Source organism: Nematocida homosporus (genome assembly GCF_024244095.1).
Source record: "Nematocida homosporus strain JUm1504 chromosome Unknown 4557, whole genome shotgun sequence".
Lineage (NCBI taxonomy): Eukaryota > Fungi > Microsporidia > Nematocida > Nematocida homosporus.
The window spans coordinates 1-20,827 of NW_026250665.1; the positions used below are offsets into that span (position 1 = coordinate 1).

At 39.4% G+C, this 20,827-nt stretch overlaps 15 protein-coding genes across 15 annotated transcripts; 9 read left to right on the forward strand and 6 right to left on the reverse strand.

The window, feature by feature from the left end:
* Positions 1-1,442: 1,442 nt before the first annotated feature.
* On the reverse strand, positions 1,443-3,209 carry NEHOM01_1607 (uncharacterized protein; the record flags this gene model as incomplete). Its single annotated transcript, XM_051490485.1, has 1 exon — positions 1,443-3,209. One exon carries the CDS (start codon positions 3,207-3,209, stop codon positions 1,443-1,445), a length of 1,767 nt encoding a protein of 588 aa, XP_051346445.1.
* Positions 3,210-3,427: 218 nt separating this feature from the next.
* Positions 3,428-5,089, reverse strand: NEHOM01_1608 (phenylalanyl-tRNA synthetase beta chain; the record flags this gene model as incomplete). The annotated part of the gene is made up of 1 exon (XM_051490486.1): positions 3,428-5,089. The coding sequence occupies one exon, from the start codon at positions 5,087-5,089 to the stop codon at positions 3,428-3,430; it is 1,662 nt and encodes a 553-aa protein (XP_051346446.1).
* Positions 5,090-5,445: 356 nt separating this feature from the next.
* Positions 5,446-6,441, forward strand: NEHOM01_1609 (V-type H+-transporting ATPase subunit d; the record flags this gene model as incomplete). The annotated part of the gene is made up of 1 exon (XM_051490487.1): positions 5,446-6,441. One exon carries the CDS (start codon positions 5,446-5,448, stop codon positions 6,439-6,441), a length of 996 nt encoding a protein of 331 aa, XP_051346447.1.
* A 695-nt stretch (positions 6,442-7,136) lies between these two features.
* NEHOM01_1610 (uncharacterized protein) lies at positions 7,137-7,871 on the forward strand (the record flags this gene model as incomplete). The annotated part of the gene is made up of 1 exon (XM_051490488.1): positions 7,137-7,871. One exon carries the CDS (start codon positions 7,137-7,139, stop codon positions 7,869-7,871), a length of 735 nt encoding a protein of 244 aa, XP_051346448.1.
* Positions 7,872-8,133: 262 nt separating this feature from the next.
* NEHOM01_1605 (immediate early response 3-interacting protein 1) lies at positions 8,134-8,358 on the forward strand (the record flags this gene model as incomplete). The annotated part of the gene is made up of 1 exon (XM_051490483.1): positions 8,134-8,358. One exon carries the CDS (start codon positions 8,134-8,136, stop codon positions 8,356-8,358), a length of 225 nt encoding a protein of 74 aa, XP_051346443.1.
* Positions 8,359-8,615: 257 nt separating this feature from the next.
* On the forward strand, positions 8,616-9,164 carry NEHOM01_1611 (regulator of ribosome biosynthesis; the record flags this gene model as incomplete). Its single annotated transcript, XM_051490489.1, has 1 exon — positions 8,616-9,164. One exon carries the CDS (start codon positions 8,616-8,618, stop codon positions 9,162-9,164), a length of 549 nt encoding a protein of 182 aa, XP_051346449.1.
* A 21-nt stretch (positions 9,165-9,185) lies between these two features.
* On the forward strand, positions 9,186-9,728 carry NEHOM01_1612 (uncharacterized protein; the record flags this gene model as incomplete). The annotated part of the gene is made up of 1 exon (XM_051490490.1): positions 9,186-9,728. The coding sequence occupies one exon, from the start codon at positions 9,186-9,188 to the stop codon at positions 9,726-9,728; it is 543 nt and encodes a 180-aa protein (XP_051346450.1).
* An 85-nt stretch (positions 9,729-9,813) lies between these two features.
* NEHOM01_1613 (uncharacterized protein) lies at positions 9,814-10,221 on the forward strand (the record flags this gene model as incomplete). The annotated part of the gene is made up of 1 exon (XM_051490491.1): positions 9,814-10,221. One exon carries the CDS (start codon positions 9,814-9,816, stop codon positions 10,219-10,221), a length of 408 nt encoding a protein of 135 aa, XP_051346451.1.
* A 672-nt stretch (positions 10,222-10,893) lies between these two features.
* On the forward strand, positions 10,894-11,352 carry NEHOM01_1614 (uncharacterized protein; the record flags this gene model as incomplete). Its single annotated transcript, XM_051490492.1, has 1 exon — positions 10,894-11,352. The coding sequence occupies one exon, from the start codon at positions 10,894-10,896 to the stop codon at positions 11,350-11,352; it is 459 nt and encodes a 152-aa protein (XP_051346452.1).
* Positions 11,353-11,437: 85 nt separating this feature from the next.
* Positions 11,438-11,779, forward strand: NEHOM01_1615 (uncharacterized protein; the record flags this gene model as incomplete). Its single annotated transcript, XM_051490493.1, has 1 exon — positions 11,438-11,779. The coding sequence occupies one exon, from the start codon at positions 11,438-11,440 to the stop codon at positions 11,777-11,779; it is 342 nt and encodes a 113-aa protein (XP_051346453.1).
* Positions 11,780-12,182: 403 nt separating this feature from the next.
* On the reverse strand, positions 12,183-14,603 carry NEHOM01_1616 (uncharacterized protein; the record flags this gene model as incomplete). Its single annotated transcript, XM_051490494.1, has 1 exon — positions 12,183-14,603. The coding sequence occupies one exon, from the start codon at positions 14,601-14,603 to the stop codon at positions 12,183-12,185; it is 2,421 nt and encodes an 806-aa protein (XP_051346454.1).
* Positions 14,604-15,150: 547 nt separating this feature from the next.
* Positions 15,151-16,293, reverse strand: NEHOM01_1617 (uncharacterized protein; the record flags this gene model as incomplete). The annotated part of the gene is made up of 1 exon (XM_051490495.1): positions 15,151-16,293. One exon carries the CDS (start codon positions 16,291-16,293, stop codon positions 15,151-15,153), a length of 1,143 nt encoding a protein of 380 aa, XP_051346455.1.
* A 31-nt stretch (positions 16,294-16,324) lies between these two features.
* On the forward strand, positions 16,325-17,101 carry NEHOM01_1618 (20S proteasome subunit alpha 2; the record flags this gene model as incomplete). The annotated part of the gene is made up of 1 exon (XM_051490496.1): positions 16,325-17,101. The coding sequence occupies one exon, from the start codon at positions 16,325-16,327 to the stop codon at positions 17,099-17,101; it is 777 nt and encodes a 258-aa protein (XP_051346456.1).
* Positions 17,102-17,718: 617 nt separating this feature from the next.
* Positions 17,719-19,149, reverse strand: NEHOM01_1619 (membrane-associated tyrosine- and threonine-specific cdc2-inhibitory kinase; the record flags this gene model as incomplete). The annotated part of the gene is made up of 1 exon (XM_051490497.1): positions 17,719-19,149. One exon carries the CDS (start codon positions 19,147-19,149, stop codon positions 17,719-17,721), a length of 1,431 nt encoding a protein of 476 aa, XP_051346457.1.
* Positions 19,150-19,182: 33 nt separating this feature from the next.
* NEHOM01_1620 (uncharacterized protein) lies at positions 19,183-20,013 on the reverse strand (the record flags this gene model as incomplete). The annotated part of the gene is made up of 1 exon (XM_051490498.1): positions 19,183-20,013. The coding sequence occupies one exon, from the start codon at positions 20,011-20,013 to the stop codon at positions 19,183-19,185; it is 831 nt and encodes a 276-aa protein (XP_051346458.1).
* Positions 20,014-20,827: the final 814 nt, after the last annotated feature.

Consider the following 20,827-nt stretch of genomic DNA (forward strand, 5'->3'; position numbering starts at 1 on the left):
TGCGCAGAGATAATGTCATAGATTTTGCAAATACCTTTGACTATATAGCCATCACAAGGCTATTTAACAAACAATTTGATAAGATAAAGGTGTTTAAGAAAGTTGAAAATATAACCTTAATAAAAACAGATTAGAAAACAGATTGGAAAACTAGAAGACTCATTTATCCGCAAAACACAACCAACTGTTGGGTTCTGCACCTGTTTCTATCTAAATGTAGTGTTGTTATACGACCACTACTCTTCTTTCAAACAAGCATCTTGATAATAGATAAAGCCATTTGAATGGCAAACATCTATTGATATTACGAGCCCTCATGATTTAGTAGAATCAGGATGGTTTAGCTATTTTATTTTGCACATCTTATCTACTTTTGATATGATTTCATTCTCTCGCTCACAACCAGATTTTATCCAATAAGAGGTATTGGCACAGGTTTCATTGGGTTGGTATTGGGTTGGTATTAATCAATGGTTCACATATATTCATGGACATTACTCCAAACCAAACCAAACCAACCCAACCCAACCAAACCCAACACAATACTAATCCAAAGTTGACACCATTTAATGATACACAACAATAAAACATCGCTCATTGGACCAACTAATCGCAGTCTTTAATTAAACCAACATTATAACTGTAGTGTCTGTACCGTCCACGCATCTTAATGAGATTCTCAAATCATCTCTACTTTTAAACGAGTAAGTACAGATAATGTAGATATTTATGCCTTACTACTTTAAACAACCCAATACTAACTCAATCCAAACCAATCCAACTCAATTAGAGTATAAGTATACGACGAAGATTGATAAGAGATTTTCTAGGACATTCCAAGACATCCCATGGCAACATGAAAAGCTTACAGAGAACTATATCCGATCTAGAACCCGCCCATACTTGTACACCAACTCAATACTAACACAATACCAACCAAATTTATCTCTCGTGGAGTACGTTTGATCGAGAGGCCTTTATCCTCCCCTGGGGCATAACTAAAACTAACATACACTATTGTCGTGCCCCGGGGAAAGGATAGTACCTTTCAACCAAACACATTCGATTAAAGACCGATTTTGAAGAGGACGATGGGAGAATTTATTCAACTCTGCTTTTTCGGAAGTCTCAGATATGTTACTATAGCTTAGGTTCTCTTTATCGTACGTCATCGTGAGATCTAGAATTCGCTCTCTCACAAACTCAGATTATATTTATATCCTGGGATTGTGATTTCTAATTCAAGATTTAATCGCGTTCGCTGCGATCAGTGCCAAGCCGATAAACATCACAGCACTACACTCCTGTAGATAACTCACTTTGAAGTGGAGGCCGGCGAGGACACCACAGTTAGTATTGATATTGAAATGTATGCGGATTAGAGAAACAATGTCACCATAGTCTAATGGGGTTATTGTTGCCGAGGTTTTATAGAGTAGAGGTTAAGCCCAATTGTCTGGAATTTCCTGATTATTTAAGCTAACCTCTGGGATTGGAGTGATTATGTCATGTCTCATTAGTTGTTTTAAGGTGATTGCGTGCGACTGAAGCCATTTAAATGCACGGGCGGTGGATTCTAGGTCGGTGGGCTGCTCAAATGTATCTGCGTGAATCTTGGTTATGGCGTTAGATTTGTAAGTGATATTAATGCAGCCTTTTGAGAGATAGATCAGTGCGGTGGTCATTTCATTAGTGATGGGCATAACTATTTGCATGGCAACCAGAAAATCCAAGAAGCTCGGATGGCAGATAATAATGGATTTAACAGGAAAACTTACAAGCTTCGTTAGTAAACTATTGATACTGTATGGCATATAAATAATGAGCTTCTCCAACACCCGAGGCAGGTCAAGCTTATTTTGAAAGCAAGACTCAGGAATAACATGGCACAGACTTATAGTCACGTTCTTATCGAAACATACGACACCAAAGAACCGCAGATTGGAATGGAAGAAGCAATACAGATGCCCAGTATAGTTTGAGCATCTGTTTGAGCCATGCTCTTTAGGTTCGGGGATTGTGTGCCCTTGTTCAGCATTTAAAACCTGATGGTGCGGGACCGAGCACTGAACCATAATACTATGTATCAAGATAGTGATGCTAAAAAAGCGGTGCTTGTGGTTATTTATAAACTTCAAGTAGGCAGTGGGTGATTCTCGAGTGTTAGTACGAGGATTCTTCACCAGGTAGGAAGGAAGCGCTGTAAATGAGCCCGGCGGATTAACAATGAGAAATGTTGCACTAGTGAATGCTAGACCACACATTCCATACTTCAGAAGAGCACTAGGTGTAAGATTGGCCTTATCGTTATACACTAACCACTCGAGGATCACTGGAAAGTTGCCGGCATTTGGGTTTGCCGCAAAGAGTGCCTCTAAGGTAGTATCAATCGACGAAATTGCATGCGGCGCGGTGTTGGTCCTCTTTATATCAATTTTACACCCAATAACCGGCGGGCAATCGGACTGGTTAATGGTTAGAGTGTAGCGAGAGAAAGAAAACGTTATGATGCCGAATGGTGTCACATATCCTTCTATTTGTTCGTGGGTCGGGATGATATAAAAGGGCGAATCCATAGTGTTTTTGATTTTATATAGTGTCCGGCTTGAGTCAGTCTGCGAAGTATCAAACCAACAGCGGCGCAGGGTGTCAATTAATTGTTTGCGATCTAGCAGAGGTATGACGAAGTTGTGAGGCTGTGTATCCTTATTATCAACACAGTTAGAAGTGCTGGGGCTGGGATTGGCCATAGGTAAATTGGCACTTTCATGAGTACGCTTCATGCCTCGTTTTCGGGGCTTGCCACTTTGTTTTTGGCTGGCATTGATAAGCTGGCTTAATACTCCCACACAAACAAGGATAGTAAAGACCAAAAACCCAGGTTTCTTTCGGCCTAGTTCAGTCCAGGGGTTGCGAGTGTAGGGCATAACATGCATCCATTCATACACAGCACAAGGTTCATGGGATGAATATGGCTCTTTAGCCAACGTATGCTCTATTAACGACCTGTCTTGAGGCGAGCGGGACCTTTTATTAGATAAGTATAGTTGGGGACGTGGCGATAGCATAAAGTCAAAATATAGATTAGTGTCGTGCCCCGGGGAAGGGATAGTACTTTTCAACCATACATATTCGACTAACAACCGATTTTGAAGAGGACGAATTGGTATTGAGTTGGTATAGCTTAGGTTCTCTTTATCGTACGTCATCTTGAGATAGTCTGCAAACTCATAATATAAATGCTAATCTGAGATTGTGATTTCTAATTCAAGATTTAATCGCGTTCGCTGCGATCAGTGCCAAGCCGATAAACATTGCAGCACTACACTCCTATAAATAACTCACTTTGAAGTGGAGGCCGGCGAGGACACCACAACTATCACTACCATTGAGATTAGCTGGTTGCTCCAATTTATTGTTGTTTAGACTAGTTGGGATAAGTGGCAGGTATTAATGAAGAAAGCATCGTAAGAGAGATTTCTACGAGAGAACAAACATGCGGGATTTTATGATGCAAACTAATAGCCGGCTTGATTATACCCAGCCCACCAATATTTTGGCCATTAAAATAGATTGCACAAGATCTACCTTCAATAAACTGGGGAAGGTCTTCTGGAACGTACTGGACAACAAAACCCATTCGTCGCATCACTACTTCAAAAGCTTCCTGTAAGTCTTCCAAACGACTAGATGAACCAGCACTAGCCATGCACATTCTCTTATCATTACGAACACCCACATCATCAGCAGTAAAAAGACCCACATCAGATACTTCAAAGAGACAAATAGGCAAATGATGGTGCTGGTTAGAGAAGATACACTTAAGCACAGAAGGGGCTAAACTTTGCCGCAGCACTTCGCACTCAGTGCTTTTCGGATTCTTTACTTGAATGTGTTTGTCAAGACCAAAGCCATGCATATCGTGCTTAGAATGCAAAGCCATAGTAAAGACTTCAGTAAAGCCAGCGTAAGCACACTCCTGGCGCAAAGACCGGGCCAGTTTATTAATAGGCAACTCTTTCCCAATCGTGTACTCAGTGGATAAGACCCGTTCAATCCGGTTGTAGCCGTAGGCAATAGCAATATCTTCTATCAAGTCACAGGTATGTAATATATCCGGGCGTAAACGAGATGGTGTAACCACCAAGGACCATTCCGATTCTCCAGGAACAATCTCCACCTGATGAAGCATTTGGCGCAAAGCTTTAGCAGCCACTTCAGCCGACAGTTCAGTATGCAACTCAGTCTTAATTTCTGACTGGGTTAGAGTAAGCGGTGTCCGTAGTACTTCTTCCACTCCCCCAGGAATCTCTACTATCTCAGACCCCGGTCCAGAAAAGTGATGTAAAAGCAAGTACATGGCCGTACATACTCTTGGCTTATCAGTTCCTGTTATTTCAATGAGCATATTAGTCGTCTGCTCAGATATCTTAGAAAAGTCACTATTGATCAAAGGAGGCAAAGAAAGAATCCTATCCTGGCCATCAAGAATCACAGGAACTTGGCCATTCTCACGGGCTAAGCCTAAGTAAGCCTTGAGTTTAGGATCTGACTTGTAGAGGTCGTCTAGTTCCGGCCGTGTATACTCCTTTGTCTGGTTAAGTGGAACAAACTTAACTTCTGATTCGGGCCAGGCCGTATACTTAAAAGGCCCAACTGTCTTATCTAAATCATGAGTACCAATAGCCATTAAAACCCGGTTCTGACCAAGACCTTGATGCAATTTATCCTGAAAATCAATTAAATCTTGATAACCGCCATTACGTAAATCAATATTCTTCAACATAACCATCTTCACAAAAGGTCTACTAACTGGCCGTTCACCACCCACTAAATCTTTAGCTTCTTTTATCTCTAGACTTTTCTGACTAGATTGACCAATATAAGCCCCAACTCCATTAACCAAACCGCGCAAACAAAGTAAATCGTATCTATTAGCCGGCACATCAATCTTATAAGTACCTTCTATCTCATCAATTTCATCTAACTCCAACCCAAAATCAAAAAGAACATTATCCACTTCAGTATCATTCCATTGCCGTTGCAAACACTTCAGAAACTCAGTCTTAGACACAGTAATCCCCGGCATATCCAAAAAAAGCAAACAAAATAAATACCAGCCCAATCTACTTCCTAACACCATTCCAACCATCTCTACATTCTTCCTACCCTCTTCTTCCCACCAATCTCTCTCTAAATCCCTCCCTATCTATTTCAAAACATCCCATCATAAATTACCAAAAAAGGAAAATCACAACCAACACGCCCAATACTAACTCCACACAACCCAATACCAACTCCACTCCTCCTAACCCCTCCTAACTCAACACCAACTCCACTTCACTCCACAACTCCACTCCACACCAACTCCACCCCACCCCACTCCACGCAATCTAAACTCAGCTTTGTACATAACAACCCAAATTTTATTTGTGTATTCCACCTATGCATGACGAAGCTGGTATAATTAGTTATGTTCATGGCAACAAGAATCGACTGATGAAATTAGAAGATTATTGCGCCATCAAGAGTTGTAATACCATTGAAGAATTAAAAGCTAAAATGCAAGCTACTATCTATGGTAAAGAATTATTAGAAGAAGCTCAAACAACTCCCAAATCTTTCAAAGTCCTTCTCTATAAGTGTTTGAAGAATCAAATCAAAACAACCGCGGCTTATGCCACTACTGTATCTAAATCTTTAATTGACTTTTATTTAGAACACTTTCAACTAGCTAACTTTATCTACTTATGGGCTTGTAAGCAAGAGAGTGCTAAAAGTCTAGAACATGCCAGTAATACACATCCTTTAGGTAATTATGATGGGTTGAGTTTCATTAAGGTAACTCAAGGTCCTGAAGATACTTGGAAGTTTTGTTTAGAGAATACTTCCTTACATAAGTATGTGGCTGGTTTATCTCATGATATTTTGACCCAAGATATTCCTCATATCACTAGTATTTTACACAAGCGATATTTAGAACTTCTTTATGAGTTTGCGATTGAGCATAAGCTTTGTTTAGCTGAGTTAGTGCAATTTGAAGGTGATCGACGTATCATTGAAATTCTTCATTCTACTTTAGGGTCTTCTATGACGGCTAAGGATAAGATAGATTTGTTTCCACGATGTACGACCTTTACGGAAATGCAGAAGCAATTACTGGTGGGATGTAAGAGTCTTGATGAGTTGAAAGGTGTACTTAGTACGCATAAGACTTATCGGAATGTAGTGAGTAGTGAAGTAGGGATTGAAGATGCACTAAGAAGAGAGGAAGTTCGGATTTGCAAGAAAGCTTTCTACTACTACGATGACCCCAGTATTGTTTTTACACAGTTAAAGCTTCAGGAGATTGAGATCAACATTCTTGTTTTTCTAGCCGAGTGCATAACCCAGGGCCGCCAAGAAAGTATGGAGGATGTTCTCAACGTAGAGGAAGATTAAATTAGTTTGATTTAAGTTGTGTTAGTATTAGTTTGTATTGAGTTGAGTTAGTTTGTATTAGTTTGAGTTAGTTTGTATTGAGTTGAGTTGAGTTTAGATTTAGGTTATGTTTGTATTAGATTGTATTATGTTGAGTTAGTTTGTATTGTGTTTAGATTTAGATTGGCATTAGATTGGCATTAGATTACGACTCAATTAGTAATATAGTTGTTTCTTGATAAGATCGGTTATAAACTATCGTAATTTATTCAAAACACTCTCTATTTAAGCTTAAGGAAATGATTGTTTACATCTTCTATCTGTAGATATTGGTTAGTAAGTAATTAGCTATGACGTCATTTTGATCTTCAAGATAATTTGGTCTTGAGAATCAATAAGTCTTTATTAGAGGATAAACTTATTGACTCAGACTTTCATGTGAGACTGCATGGCCTATGGACATACAACAAATATATCACACCAATAGTACTAACTCACTATTTAACTTGCACTATTATCGGATGTATACTAACTCAACTCAACCCAATACCAAATCAACTCAACCTAATACCAACCTAACTTAAGCTTAGGAAATGGGTTGGTTTGGATGGAATGGATTGGAGTGGAGTTGGGGCTGGCTGTATTGAAGCAGATAAGTAGATTGAGATGATCTTGCCCTAATAAATTACTCTGAGATTCTTTTGCGTATTGTTTGCATGAAGTTCTTGAAACAGATGAAGTTCCCTCAGCAGGATATCAAAACTCTCTTTATCTTTGCGAATAAGGTATCTTTGCTGCTAAGCACAATCAATACTCTTTTGTATTTAGAGAATGTTTATCCGACTTTGTTTGCTCAAGCGGAGTATATCTTCTTTTTGCTGATGATAAGCATGGTTGTTGCTGAAAGATACTCTCTTAAAAAGCGACAACACCAGATTGTGCCTTTTTATGCCCTCTACCTATTATTATTAGGGCCTTTGGCTAGTCAGATTTTAGCTAAGCTACCAGTAGGTGCTCTTTATGTTATCGGGATTGGGTTAGGGGCTTTTTCTGTTCTGCCCTTGAGAATAGCCAGTCGACTTTGGATTCTTTCTGGAATTACTTGTAGTGCGCTGAGCCGAGTAGCTCAAGTCAGTAATGGCTTTCTAATTGCTTATCTCTTCTGTCTTTATCTTATCAAAAACTTAGACCAACTAACCTTTTCTCCTAACCAGTATCTCATCGAACGAGCAATTGCTCTTTCCCTTAATATCTTCACTAGTAATCTTTCTGTCTGTCCATCACTCCCTCTCATTGCCGCTATTATTGAGTTCTTCTTTACTCTAGCAGCCCCCACTCTAATCGCCCTGCTCTACCAAGATAAGCTCAAAATCAAGGAGATCCACCACAAAAGATACAGTTTCTCCCCCATCCCACCACCTTCTCCCCTTATGCACGCCAATTATAAATAGACTATATATACATTTACTTTACTTTACCTTATCTTATCTTAACTTGAGCTAGGATTAGTTTAGTTTAGTATTAGTATTAGTAAGCATATTAGTAGCTAGATTAACGACTAGTTGACGACTAGTTGACGATTAAGATATCACACCAAATCTACATTTTACAAAGACCATACACAATCCAATACCAACCCAAACCCAAACCAACCCAACCCAAACCAATACTAACCGAAAATTCCAATTATTACGAGATTCTCTTTTTTTGTGTATGTTCGGAATTCTAACTATTGTTTATATCTTAGTACTTCTTGGCAATGCCTTCTGCATCCTTAATGAAGAGCGATTCTTAAACAATCTTGGTATCAGCAAAAAGAGCAAGTATCCTGCCTTACAACAACTTGCTGACCTTATCAAAACAGTCAAAACCGTATTTATCATTCCCTTAATCTTCGCCAACTCACTCTTCATGGTCTATGAAGTACTTCTCGGCTAAATAACCGCCAATCCAATACTAAATCCTATCTCTAACTTAATCAAAAACACTCAATCTTATCTTCACCAAAACCCACCGAACCACCACCTCAATTTGCTATCTCCAAATACTATATCTAAATACTATCTCTAAATACCAACCAAACACTTAAACCAATACCAACTCAATACTTAACCCACCCCAATCCAATACCAACTCAATACTAACTCAACTCAAACCATTTATAGCAATAGAATTTTGTATCTCTTCATTTTTAGATGGTCTTAGCTACAGTTTATAGTACTAAGCATTTTATCGCGATTGGCGACTTTGAAGGCCCAGATACAATGGCCCACTTTCAATCTCTAGCCAAAGGTTTCTTTAAGAAACTCCAAGAACTACCCACTCGTTATGATCTGTATAACAACACGCAATACATTTTACCACTGGAAATTCTACCACATTCCGCTGATTATTCCAAAGAGACAGTCTTCCCCCGAGCTCGAGTTCTACCTGCCGAGGCTCCTAAGACTAGATGGGAGATCTTTGCCGAACGTAAAGGCATTCGTAAGACCAAAAACAAGCGAGGCGGCCGTATTTATAACGAAGCAACACGAGAATTCACACCGGCTTTTGGACGTGGCAGTAAAAATGACTTAGATACTCATTGGCTTATTGAAGTAAAGGAAGGGACAGACCCAACTATTGACCAGTTTGCTTTAATGCGCAGTACTAAGAAGGACAACAAAAAGAGACAGGCCAAGAACGAATATGCCAATCGCAAAAGAGCCAACACACTTTCACATTTCCAAAAAAGTCTGATTTAATCTAAAGATAAGAATCACCAAATGCCAGCAAAGCATAAAGCGGCGGGTACTAAAGACCAACTCCAATCGGCGCAGATGCTTAATCCTCACTACTTTTCACTTGACGCGGAAGAACATAACAAGTCGGCTGAAACTTCCGACTTAATTTCAGCCCAATCTCTGGCGCGACAGCACCCCTTCCCCTTTTTCTTAGAAAACGCTCCGGCCTTTCGGACGCCTGAGCTTCTTTCTATTTGTCTTGGCGTGCACCAACTCTTCTTCAGCTGGAGTATTGGGGAACCACGAGCTATTGTGCTGCATATGCACAATAAAGGAGCAGGGAAGTGCACCTCTATCTGTAAAGAGATAGGGTACTGTACGCCCAATAATAGCAAAAAGATCGAACGCCGGAAGAAAGACCGCAACCAAGTCTTTGTCTGTTCCCAGTGTGGCACAACCAATACGCCACTTTGGCGCAAATACAATTTGTCCATTGTCTGCAACGCCTGTGGACTCTATTCTAGAACCCATGGCGGTGTTATGCGTCCTTCGAGGCTCTTTAAGGATAAATTATCGCCTAAATAACCATCACTTTCCCATCTACCAATAAAAGCAATCCAAAATTGATATGTATTCTTTTATACAAGATCTTGCTAATTTCGGTTTTGAAATGGAGGGTAAAAAAGATAGCGACATTCATGCCAATCAAAGCCATATAAGGCGAAAGATTGAAATGAGGTACCAGAATGAGTCGCCCCGCAACAAAGAAAATGCACGGAGCAATGTTAGCATGCAGATAAAGAAGTTTCTGGTGAATTACCATTTACAGACCATTCCAACCAAACGAGAGAGACAGACAGCTAGTTCGCAACGGGAGTGCGGGTTCTGTAAAACCACTCAGACCAGTCTTTGGCGACGAATTGGCGACCTTTTGGTTTGCAATGCCTGTGGCCTCTACTATCGTATTCATGGAAAGGTTCGTGATAAACCTAGCCGGCATCGCCGGGCAGTTTTCCATAAGGACGACGATACTGATAAGGACATGTACGAAAGTGCGGAGGAGTTTCCTGAATATTAATCATCCTGGGGCTGTTCCTAGCCCGCGTAGAACGCTAAGTAGAACATAAACCAGCATTAAGTCGGGCCTGCTGCCCTAAAAACACAAAGCCAAACCAAATCAGCCAGCCTATCTCAGTTCAATCTATCCTGGTTCTGCTATTTAATCCAATAAATCAATTACAAACAGAATAAGCACTCCCACATCACACTACACCCAAGTACTAGCAAATATTAACCCTATACTAACCAAATACTAATTCAATACTAACCAAATACTAACCAAATACTAATTCAATACTAACCAACTACTAATTCATCACTAGATAAACCCCGTATCCGTATTTAAAATAAATGTCTTTGATTTGAATCTAAACTATCACATCAGTTAAGTTTAGATTAGGTGGAGTTAGTATTGAGTTGAGTTAGTACTGGGTTGTGCCATATTGACATCCATTTATTATCACACTAACCCAATGGCAAAAACCAGTTAAAATCTATGTCAAACTAAATACTTAGATAAACACACAACTAGACACTAAACTAACCAAACTCAAATAAAACCAACCCCATCCCATCCCATTCCACACTATCCAAATACTAACTCAATCTTATCCTAATCTATAAATTTCCTTTTTGGGTAATTTACGTCATAAACAATCTGATTTAAAACCGAGTAAACTTTTTTTATTCTATGCCCTCGCCTACTTCCTATAACTCTGTCTTAGAACAGGCTATTATTAGCAAGAATCGTGATTTCTTATTCAAATTTCTAGATATGTCCGAGTCCAGACAAAAAACTATGATATCCGGTTTGAGTGGTGAATTAGTGGTGCCCCTGCTAAATGTACTCGTTGAGCTCTTTGAAAACAAAGAAATGAGATACGAAAGTATCACTATGATAAAAAGAGTACTGATGTGGCGTAGTAATGATTTCAAAAGCCTTCATATTAAAGTAAGAGACAGCAGCACTAATCATTGTGATTATGAAGAGAAGAAAGAAGCCTTAAAGCAAGTCCTGGCTGCTATCAGTAAAGAAAAGATAGATCTAAACAAAGTATATGAACTGAAAGGCCGGATGGAGTATATTAAGGAGAAGATTGATGCCCGAGTTATGGAGAAGGAGAATCTGCCCATCTGCCAAGAGGAGTGAAGTAAATAAATCTATAGACCAGTCTATTCTAGTCCATTGTTTATCAGAGACTCTTGGAAATGCGTGTTTGTTAGTAATACAATCAATGCGTGGGCTAGTAGATGCTGAGTTTGTAGGTGGTGAGTCAGGGGATGGTGGAGTAGAAGGAGTAAGCAGTGGGTGTGGTGTAGTGGATGTATGTTTAAAAAGCCAGGAGAAGAGTATTTGGAGACGACGGTCAGTGAATGTAGCCGGGTTAGTGCTTTACGTTGTTTTAATGGCTTCATTTCTGATTGGCTATCACTTGGGAGGTGAACTGGCCATTATTATAGAAAGGCTAAAGAGAAAGTGTTATTGGATAATGCGACCACGAGTAGCAGAGATAGGCGTAGAGATTGATGGTGACAAGAATATGCCCTTTTTAGTGGATGATTTAGATATGATATAGTAGTGCGTTAGTATTGGGTGGGGTGATGTGGAGTGGGGTGATGTGGTGTGGTGTGGAGTGAGATGGAGTGGAGTAGGGTGAAGTAGGGTTAAAATTGACTTGATAGATGTAATAGATAAATATAAATAGATTGAATTTTGAATTGAGTTAGTAGATTTATTGAGTTAGTAGATCCGAATTGAATGACCAGTAGGATATTGATCTGGTGGGTGAAGATAATATAATGAGTAGCCGTTGGTAAAGTAAATAGGAATTTATTTAGGTTGGTGGTGGATAGTTTTCCTTTTATGGTAATTCGGAGGATATATTCTTATTTAGGAAGCTAGGACTGTGGCGGGTTGTGGTATTTTGGATTGGATGGTCTGTATCCTAGCTGGTTAGAGGATAATGCTTGGGGGTTAAGTTAGGATTTGGATTGAGTGTGCGCGGGGCGAGTAAGCTTGAAGAAGACTTTCTTGAGTTTAGTGAGCTCAAGAGCCCAGGTTTTGGCTTTGGCACACTTGAAGCACTCAGCTCTCATTTTCTGGTAGGCTGGAAGATCTTTTTGACGGAGTTGATGGGCTTCGCGTAGTAGCTGAACAAGGGCATCAAGATCGGGAGAGTTCCAGCGCGGATAGCTGTTGATCGGACAGTCGAACATAGTAATTCGACCATTAGGGTGGGTGATCACTGGGTAGCTGCGACCTTGGGTCTTCTTAGACGGAATGAAGAACGTGCACTGGCTGGAACAGAACTCCGTAGCGGGCTGGCACTTGGTCGTGATGGGGATGGAGCCCAGAGCAATACCCTCTAGAATGGAAAGACCAAATCCTTCGGCGCGGTAGGGAGACACATTGTAGTGAGAGGCAGAAAGCATAGCGCGAATAGTATCTTGAGAGAGATAGTTGCGAGTGTAGATGATAAGCGGGCCTTTAGCCCTTTGGTTTTCCCAAAGCAATCGGTGGATAGTATTAAAGATGGGAGGATCGCCATAAGCACAGTGGAGACGCAAAACAACGTTGTCTTTATGCGTAAAGGCTTTAGTGAAGGCCCGAACGACTAAATCTAGTCCTTTACGGGCCATAGCTCCATTGATACAAACAAAACGGGTATAGTGCTTAGGGGCATGGAAGAGTTGGGCAATGCCGTATTTGCGCTGTCTTCGCCTGATCTTCTGTTCTATTTGCATGGTGTAGTAGGAAACACCGTGGGGAACCACATGAATCCTTTCTTTAGGAATGCCGTTCTTAGCATGAATGCGCTTAGTGAAAATAGAAGGCGACACAATAGTGTACTTCTTCTTCTGAAGAAGAGGGTTAATCCAAATTGAAGGAATTATACTGAACTCCCAAGGGAAGTGAATAAGCAGACGGTGGCCAAGCCGGGTAGGTTGCAGATTGATCGGGAAGGAATTACGTAAATCAATACCTTTGGTTTGGAAGAGCTTAGGCTGAGACACAACGGCTAAGATATCACGAGCCGGGACTTCTAAAAGATAGTAGTGAATCAGACGCGCAGTAAAGTTCTCATCGATTTGGCACCCCGGTTCAACGGGCCGGCAAGTAACAAAGAAACGCTGATCAGGAAGAATATTGCGTACAAAGTGTTTACTAGCCAGACCAAACCCGCTGAGCGTGAAATCTGCATCCACATTAACACGGCACAAAGGATTACGCTGAACTGGATTAGCTAGGAACTCAAAAGGCTCAGCCAAATTACGCCGGGGGCGATTGTAAAGAAAGGCGGACTTACCATCAATAGATACTTTGAGCAAAGGATGGTTAACAGCAAACGGATTATCATCCGCCGCCAATCTCCACTTAATCAATGAACTAGAACTAGGAACTATTAAACCCGCCCCATGACGAGTTTCACTAATAAAGACCAAGCTAATTTTCATTGTTTTGATATTAACAATCGCGGTCACACCGATAGCAAATAAAGATAGTTGTTTGTTCTTATATCTAATAACGTTAGGCAACTCAGTATCCAGCCGAACTTGGTTTTTAGAGATTTCAATAAAGACCTCATCCATAATTCGGTTGTACGCACCTCGTTTCACGACCAGGCGATCATGCAAGGGTCTTTCATAAATCGACCGCAAGTAAATCTTAGTGATAGCGTGCTTGGTCACCTGCACATTAATATGCATCGTGCTACAACTGAATAGAACATAAAGCCCATTAGGCACTTTAAACTTTCCTGTGTTCTCCAGTTCATTTAAGACCACCTCGGGCCCAACTTTACGCTCACCTTGAGCCACAATGATCTTGCGCGTCGGCACACCAAAGAAAGACGTAATGAGATCCTGTTGTTTGTAATCATTAACAATTACATAATTAGATAGTAAGCAAAGACCGCGCAACAAAACCATGTTTTTAAGAGTCAAGTTCAAATCACCCGGCTCTGGTTGAGCAGATTGGACAGAAAACCAGGCCGGATAAGCCGTACTCAGCAATCGCTGTTTAATGACTGCAGGTACCCCCAAGACCTTCTCATATTTCTCCACTTTACTAGGCCTACGCAACAGTTTAGAAAGATCGGGCAAATAAGTAAGGACGGGAGTAAGAGGATTAGTTTCCTGGGCAGTCTTCACCAATGAGGATAATTCCGGGCCCAACCCCGGCACAGTCACAAACAAGATTTCCTTAAACCGAGCAAAGGTCCTTTCCAAATCCGGATGATTATCCAAGTTCCGTGCAGCCACCGACCTAGTCCCTACTTTCAGATTAGGTTGCGGTATTTTCAAGCCAGTCAAGGAAACTTGTTTAACCGGCAGCTGGTCCAACAAGCCCAACTGAGCATAAGCCAATCCCCAGTACCAAACAAGTGCTACTAAGTGCATACATCAGAAAAACCATCAACTAATAAGCCCCGCCCAATCTTCCCTTATATAGACAAATTGAGTTGAGTTAGGTTGAGTTAGGGTGGTGTTGGGATGAGATGGGGTGGTGTTGGGATGAGTAGGGTGGTGTTGAGATGAGATGAAACTGAACTAATGTTATTGTAAACAAGATATTATTATGACACCCGTCTATGCTTTATTATTTAGATTAGATAGCGTTAGTATTGGGGTAGTGTAGTATTTAGGCATCATAAGTTAGATTTAGATAAGTTAGATTTAAATTGGGTTAGGTTAGTATTGGGTTGGTGTTAGGTTGGTGTTTAGGTAGGTATTGAGTTGGTATTTAGGTAAGTATTGGGTTGGTATTTAGATAAGCTGAAATAACAACCTTATTAGTAACAGATAAGATAATAAGATAAAATAATAAGATAAGATAATAAGATCAAATAACAAGATAAGATAACAATCAACTAAACTAAACTCAACCCCCACCACTCACATACCACACACATACCACACACAAACCAAACCCAACTGAATCCATAACTTATTCACTGCTTGAATCACTTTCAATGCGCTGCTCTTCTACATAGGCCTCCCGGACAACATCACTCAGCCCCACCAGCGTACTTTGGTCTAGTAAATCCAAGTTAATCTCTAACTCATCCATTTCCGTAATAACCGCCGAAGGAACGTTCTTCTGGATATAGTTAACCACCCCACGCACTTTTTCCGTTGATAAAGATTCCAGCCTTCTTTTTAACCGCTTCTTCTCATCATACCCAAACCCACTCGCCACTACTCCACTCTTCTTCTCCAACCGCCGTAATTCTGCCTCATACTGCGCAATCAGTCCTTTCAACTCAGCAATTCGGGCTGAACTATCCTCGGGCCCCTTCTTCTTCTGTTCAAAGGCCTGCTTGAACAAAGCATTCAACTTAGTCGCACAATTATACACTTCAGACCCTTCTGCATTGAAGGTATAACAATTAGAAATAATCAAGGCAAAGTCCTCAGCAAACTCATTAGCACTATTATACTTATTAGTAGTAAGTTTACTCCGCATCGTAGATAAGTCCATCGGCCGTTTAATCAAAGTATAATAATTAGGAACAATCGTACCATCAACCGGTTCCAAGAAAGGCCAATTAATCCGACGGTTCTTAGCTTTAAACAGTTCAGCCAAAGTCTCTTGACAACGAGTATACTCCTCCTGCGGCATACTTCTAGCTTTCGTCCTTTTTCGCTCAGAACCCATCTCACTACTATCCTCAGCACTTTTACGTTTATCTAACATCCCACGTTGCACCAACTGCTTAAAGTACTTCTCTAAGCCAGCCCCCATCTTGTACACAGCTGAATCAGGCGCATTATAGAGGTAACAATTAGAAAACATTAACTCTACATCCTTTTTAACCTCAGCAATACTTTGGTATGTCTCACTATCCAACTTTTTACTAATAGTTGATAAGTCCATCGGATTCTTTATCTTATCATAGTAATCAGGAATGTTAAGCCGCTGTGGATCTACAGGAAAGAGAAAGGGCGCCGCATGCGTACTCTTTTTCAACTTCAAAAGAACTTCCTTACAAAGAGACCTCTCTTCTTTTCCCAATTTAGAATCCTTATCTAAACCGGACTCAGATACTGAATTAGATTCATTAACTATCTTGTGGTTGGCTACTTCCATATAAAATTTCAAAGTTTGCAATCTAATTTCAATGAACTCTGAAATTAAGTACTCTATTACTACATTTAGCAGCAAAGGAACTTTAGCACAATGTGAAAGAGCACTTACTGCCGCTACTAAAGGTGCTCCAGCTCTTGGGATACGTGCTTCTAATGGTTTAGTACTGGCTTCTTTAAAAAGAACGCCATCTTTACTAGTTGATAAGAATCGGATTAAGAAAGTGTTTAAAGTATGTGATGCAATTATAGGTACATTTGCTGGATTAAGTGGGGATTTTAGGTTAGTACTGGAAACGGCTAGAGAAATAGCAGTTGATTACTACAAGATTTATGGCCGGTTTCCTTATGTAGATGCATTTATCAAGGAGTTCTCTAAGGTGGTGCAAGAGAAGACGCAAAAAGGTGGATTACGACCGGTAGGATGTATTTGTTTATTTGGTGGGTTTGCTCCGATTAGGAAGGAGATAGAGGCTGATGATGAAGGTCGGGTGGTGATTACGGAGTTGGATAGGGAGAAGATGCAACCTTTGCTCTACCAGATAGATCCATCTGGTTCGATCAAGTGTGTCTTCTCAGCTGGAGTTGGGAAGTACTATAAAGAGTCTTCTCAGTTTCTGGCTAATCGCTGCAATGCTGAAACAGAGATTTATGATGCAGTAAGTATTGCTATTCTAGCCCTGAATGAGAATGCCGAAACGGCCTTAACAGAAGAGGACATGGATTTATGCACAATTACTCGGGAAGGTATCAAAATGTATACGGCCCAGGAAATCAAGGAGGTCATTGATAGCAGTCGTACTCATCATTAAATTAGGTTGCGTTTAAGTTAAGTTTAAGATAGTATTTGGTTAAGTTAAGTTTATGTTATGTTATGGGGATATTTGATTAAGTTCAGTTAAGTTAAGTTCAGTTAAGTTAGGTGTGTATGGAATGTCTTTAGATTGTCTACTACCCCAATTTGATTAAGTTAGATTGTCTACTAACCCAATTTGATTAAGTTAAGATCGTATTCGTATTAGGTTGGTAGATAATTCAAACCATATCAAATACTAACTCAAATCCCAACTCAATAGTAACTGGTATTATTAAAATTTGAGTATGACGTCATATCGTTGTCTACATTGGGCTAGTATGTCTTTAATAGATTATGGATTAGTTAAGTTAAGTTAGTATAGAATATCTTTAGATTGTCTATTTACATGCTTTGTTTATTGCTTAGGCTATTACATAAATCTAACTCAACACCAACACCAACTCAATACTTAACTCACATTAATTTGTATCTTTATTAAACAGAAGTATTGTGAATGAGATAGAAGATAAGAATTGAAATAAGAAATAAGAGATAAGAGATAAGAGATAAGAGATAAGAGATAAAAACAAGTACTTCTGGTCTAGTAGAGGTGGCAGATTAGGCAGAATATGTCTAGCCCGGACTAACTAGGGCTGTGTGATCTTTTTTACAAGTAGGTGGCGCCGAACAAGAAACACGAACTTCTTTCATTTGCAGATAAACTTCCTGAATAGTCGGTCTTCGACTCGGATTAGGATCAATCATTTTTTTGATTAACCGATACAATTCCAAAGATATTTTTGATTTAGAGATAATCTCTTTCTTCTGAGCAGTCGATATCTTAGTCCAAGGAATGCTTTTTAAAGGCACCCCCACACAAAGAAACATCTCAATAAAGATAAGTCCTAAACTATAAACATCACTAGCAGCCGAACACGAATTCTGCAACAACTCCGGAGCCATATACAACCTATCCCCATCATGTTCTATCTCAGTTCTATCCTCCATCGGCCGACTAATACTAAAATCCCCAATCTTAACCAAAATCCTTCTTTTCTTATCTCTATGCAGATAAATATTCTCCGGTTTAATATCTAAATGAACAATCTTAGCCCGATTAATCGCTTTCAACCCATTAATCATCTGAGCCGCCAAAGATAACAAAACTTTCTGAGATAGATAAGAATTCTTTTTCAAAAACTCCTTCAAAGTCCCATTATTACACCACTCCATCTCAATATAAAGCATTCCCATCTCCTCCCAAGCCCTTCTAATCCGCGTAATATTCCGGCACTTACGCAACCGATACAAAAACTTAGCCTCTCTAATCCGCACCCGCCGTTCCTCCAAAGTAGCCCATTGCAATCTAGATATCTTAACCACCCGTTCCATCTCCCCACCTCCATCTCCCTCACTATCTCCACTTTGATTTTGATTTTGATTTTGATTTTGATTTTTACTATCTCCAATAACAATATCTCCAATACTACTTAGATCTCCACTTAATACATCTCCACCACCCATATCACCACCACCTACTCCACTCAACACCAACCCCATCCTCTCTAGACAATACTTACACATCTGTCCACTTCCTAAACCATCTATAGCCCTCTTTTCCCGCACCCAATAAACAAAAGACTCATTACTACTATGCAAAGTCTCTTTAATACTAAAGTGTATCTGAAAATAAGACTCAATTGAACAAATCCCTATCTTATCTTTAATAACACTAACTGCTTGAGATGAAGCTAAATTTAAAGGCTTCTTCTTCCTACCTATCCTTTTCTTCCTAAACCATTCACCATCTTTCTCTAATCCATCTATCTCTTGAAATATGCTTAATAATTTGTTATCTTTTTCTTTAATCTCGCTTTTGATTTCATTTCGACTTATTTTTAGCTTAAAAGGCGTTTCAACATTCTCTATGTACTTAAATGGATGTTTTTTCTCTGGAGTACGTGGGGTAATAGGCGTATTTTCATATTCTTCATTATTATTAGCTAAAACTATATCTAAATCAAGCGAAGTATTATTAGACTTATTATTTGTATGTTTAGACATGTAATACGTGGGGTAATCTTCAAAAAATTAAAATTAGTATCCGGGGGGTCGTAACGGAATATTTCCTAATTCGTAGATGATAGGTTGATTTGGGTTTTGAATTTCCTTTTTAGGATTGTTTTGAATTTCCTTTTTAGGTAATGTTGTAGATAAGTTAAATTGAGTTAGGGTGGGTTGAGTAGGTAGAGGTTGGGTGGAGTTAGATTGAGTAGGTAGGGTGGAGTTAAGTGGAGTGGAGTTAGGTTGAGTGGAGTTAAGTGGAGTAGTGTTAGTAGTAGTAGTGTTAGTGTTAGGATAGTTAGTAGTAGTAGTAGTGTTAATAAATGGAGTAGTATTAGATTGAGTAGTATTGGTAGTAGTAGTAAATGGAGTATTAGATGGAGTAAATGAAGTACTAGATGGAGTAGTAGTAGTAAATGGAGTAGAAGTAGAAGTAGGAGTAGGTAGAGGTTGAGTGAGGGCTAAGTGGAATACTTCAGGGAGGGGTAGTGGATTGATTATACAGGGGTAGTATTGGGGATTACGTATGTCAATAGTACGATCTGAGTCACCAAGAAAGGAAGAAGAGTCTTTAGTGAGTTGATTAATGGCTTGAGTAAGTGAGTGATGGGCTGAAGTGACTAAATCATTCCAAGTTGTAAAGAAGTTATAAAGAGAAGATTCACTTGTTTGCTTAGCTGAATAGTAAGCAGCTCTTACTTCTTCAAAGGAATAAGCATATTCAGTTAGTGTAAGATCGTTATCAGTATAAGAACTAAGTATCCAAATTGGCGGACTAAAAATAGATGATTTTTTGGTATGTTTGAAACGACAAGCTTTACCAAAACGGCAATTACCCCTTAGGAAGTAGCGACAGTCTTCCATGGGCTAATTAGCTAAGAAAATATAAATAGATTAGATTGGGTTGAGTTGGGGTAGAGGGGAGAGATATTCTAACAGAAGAAGAACAGCGAGCTTAGCTCAGTTGGGAGAGCGTTAGACTGAAGATCTAAAGGTCTCCGGTTCGAACCCGGAAGTTCGCATTTTGCTACAATTTTACACATTAGATTGAGTTAAGTTGGTGTTGGGTTGAGTTAGTTTTGGGGTGGTGTTGAGTTAGTTGGGGTGGTATGGCATTCTTAAGCAAATCAAGATCTTATTCTTATCTTAATGTAATGACGTCATCTGGCTACTATCTAATTCTAACTCAAAAGTAACTCAACTTAAAACTAAACTTAATATGACGTCATCTTATTTTAACTCACCTTTATTTACTCAATAGACAACCTCAGCACTTATTCAAGTACTATTGAGTTGGTATTATGTTGGTATAGAGTTGGTATCTACTTGCTGTAATCTAAATAACAACTAAATAACAATTTAACTTAACTTAACTCAATCTAATCTTATCTTATCTACATACTAACTAAATACTAACTAAATGTACTGTTGTCATACGACCACTACCCAACTCAACTCAATAGTAATAAGAGCAACTTAATTACTGGTAAGCCACTCACTACTTAGTACTCTACTTAATACTAAACTAAACTCACTACTAAACTCAATACTAAACTCAATATGACGTCATCTTATTTTAACTCAACTATATCTACTTACTACAAGGTTAGATTAAGTTGGTATGGTATCTACTTTAATCTTATCAAAATACTATCTACTTACTTTAATCAAAATAACA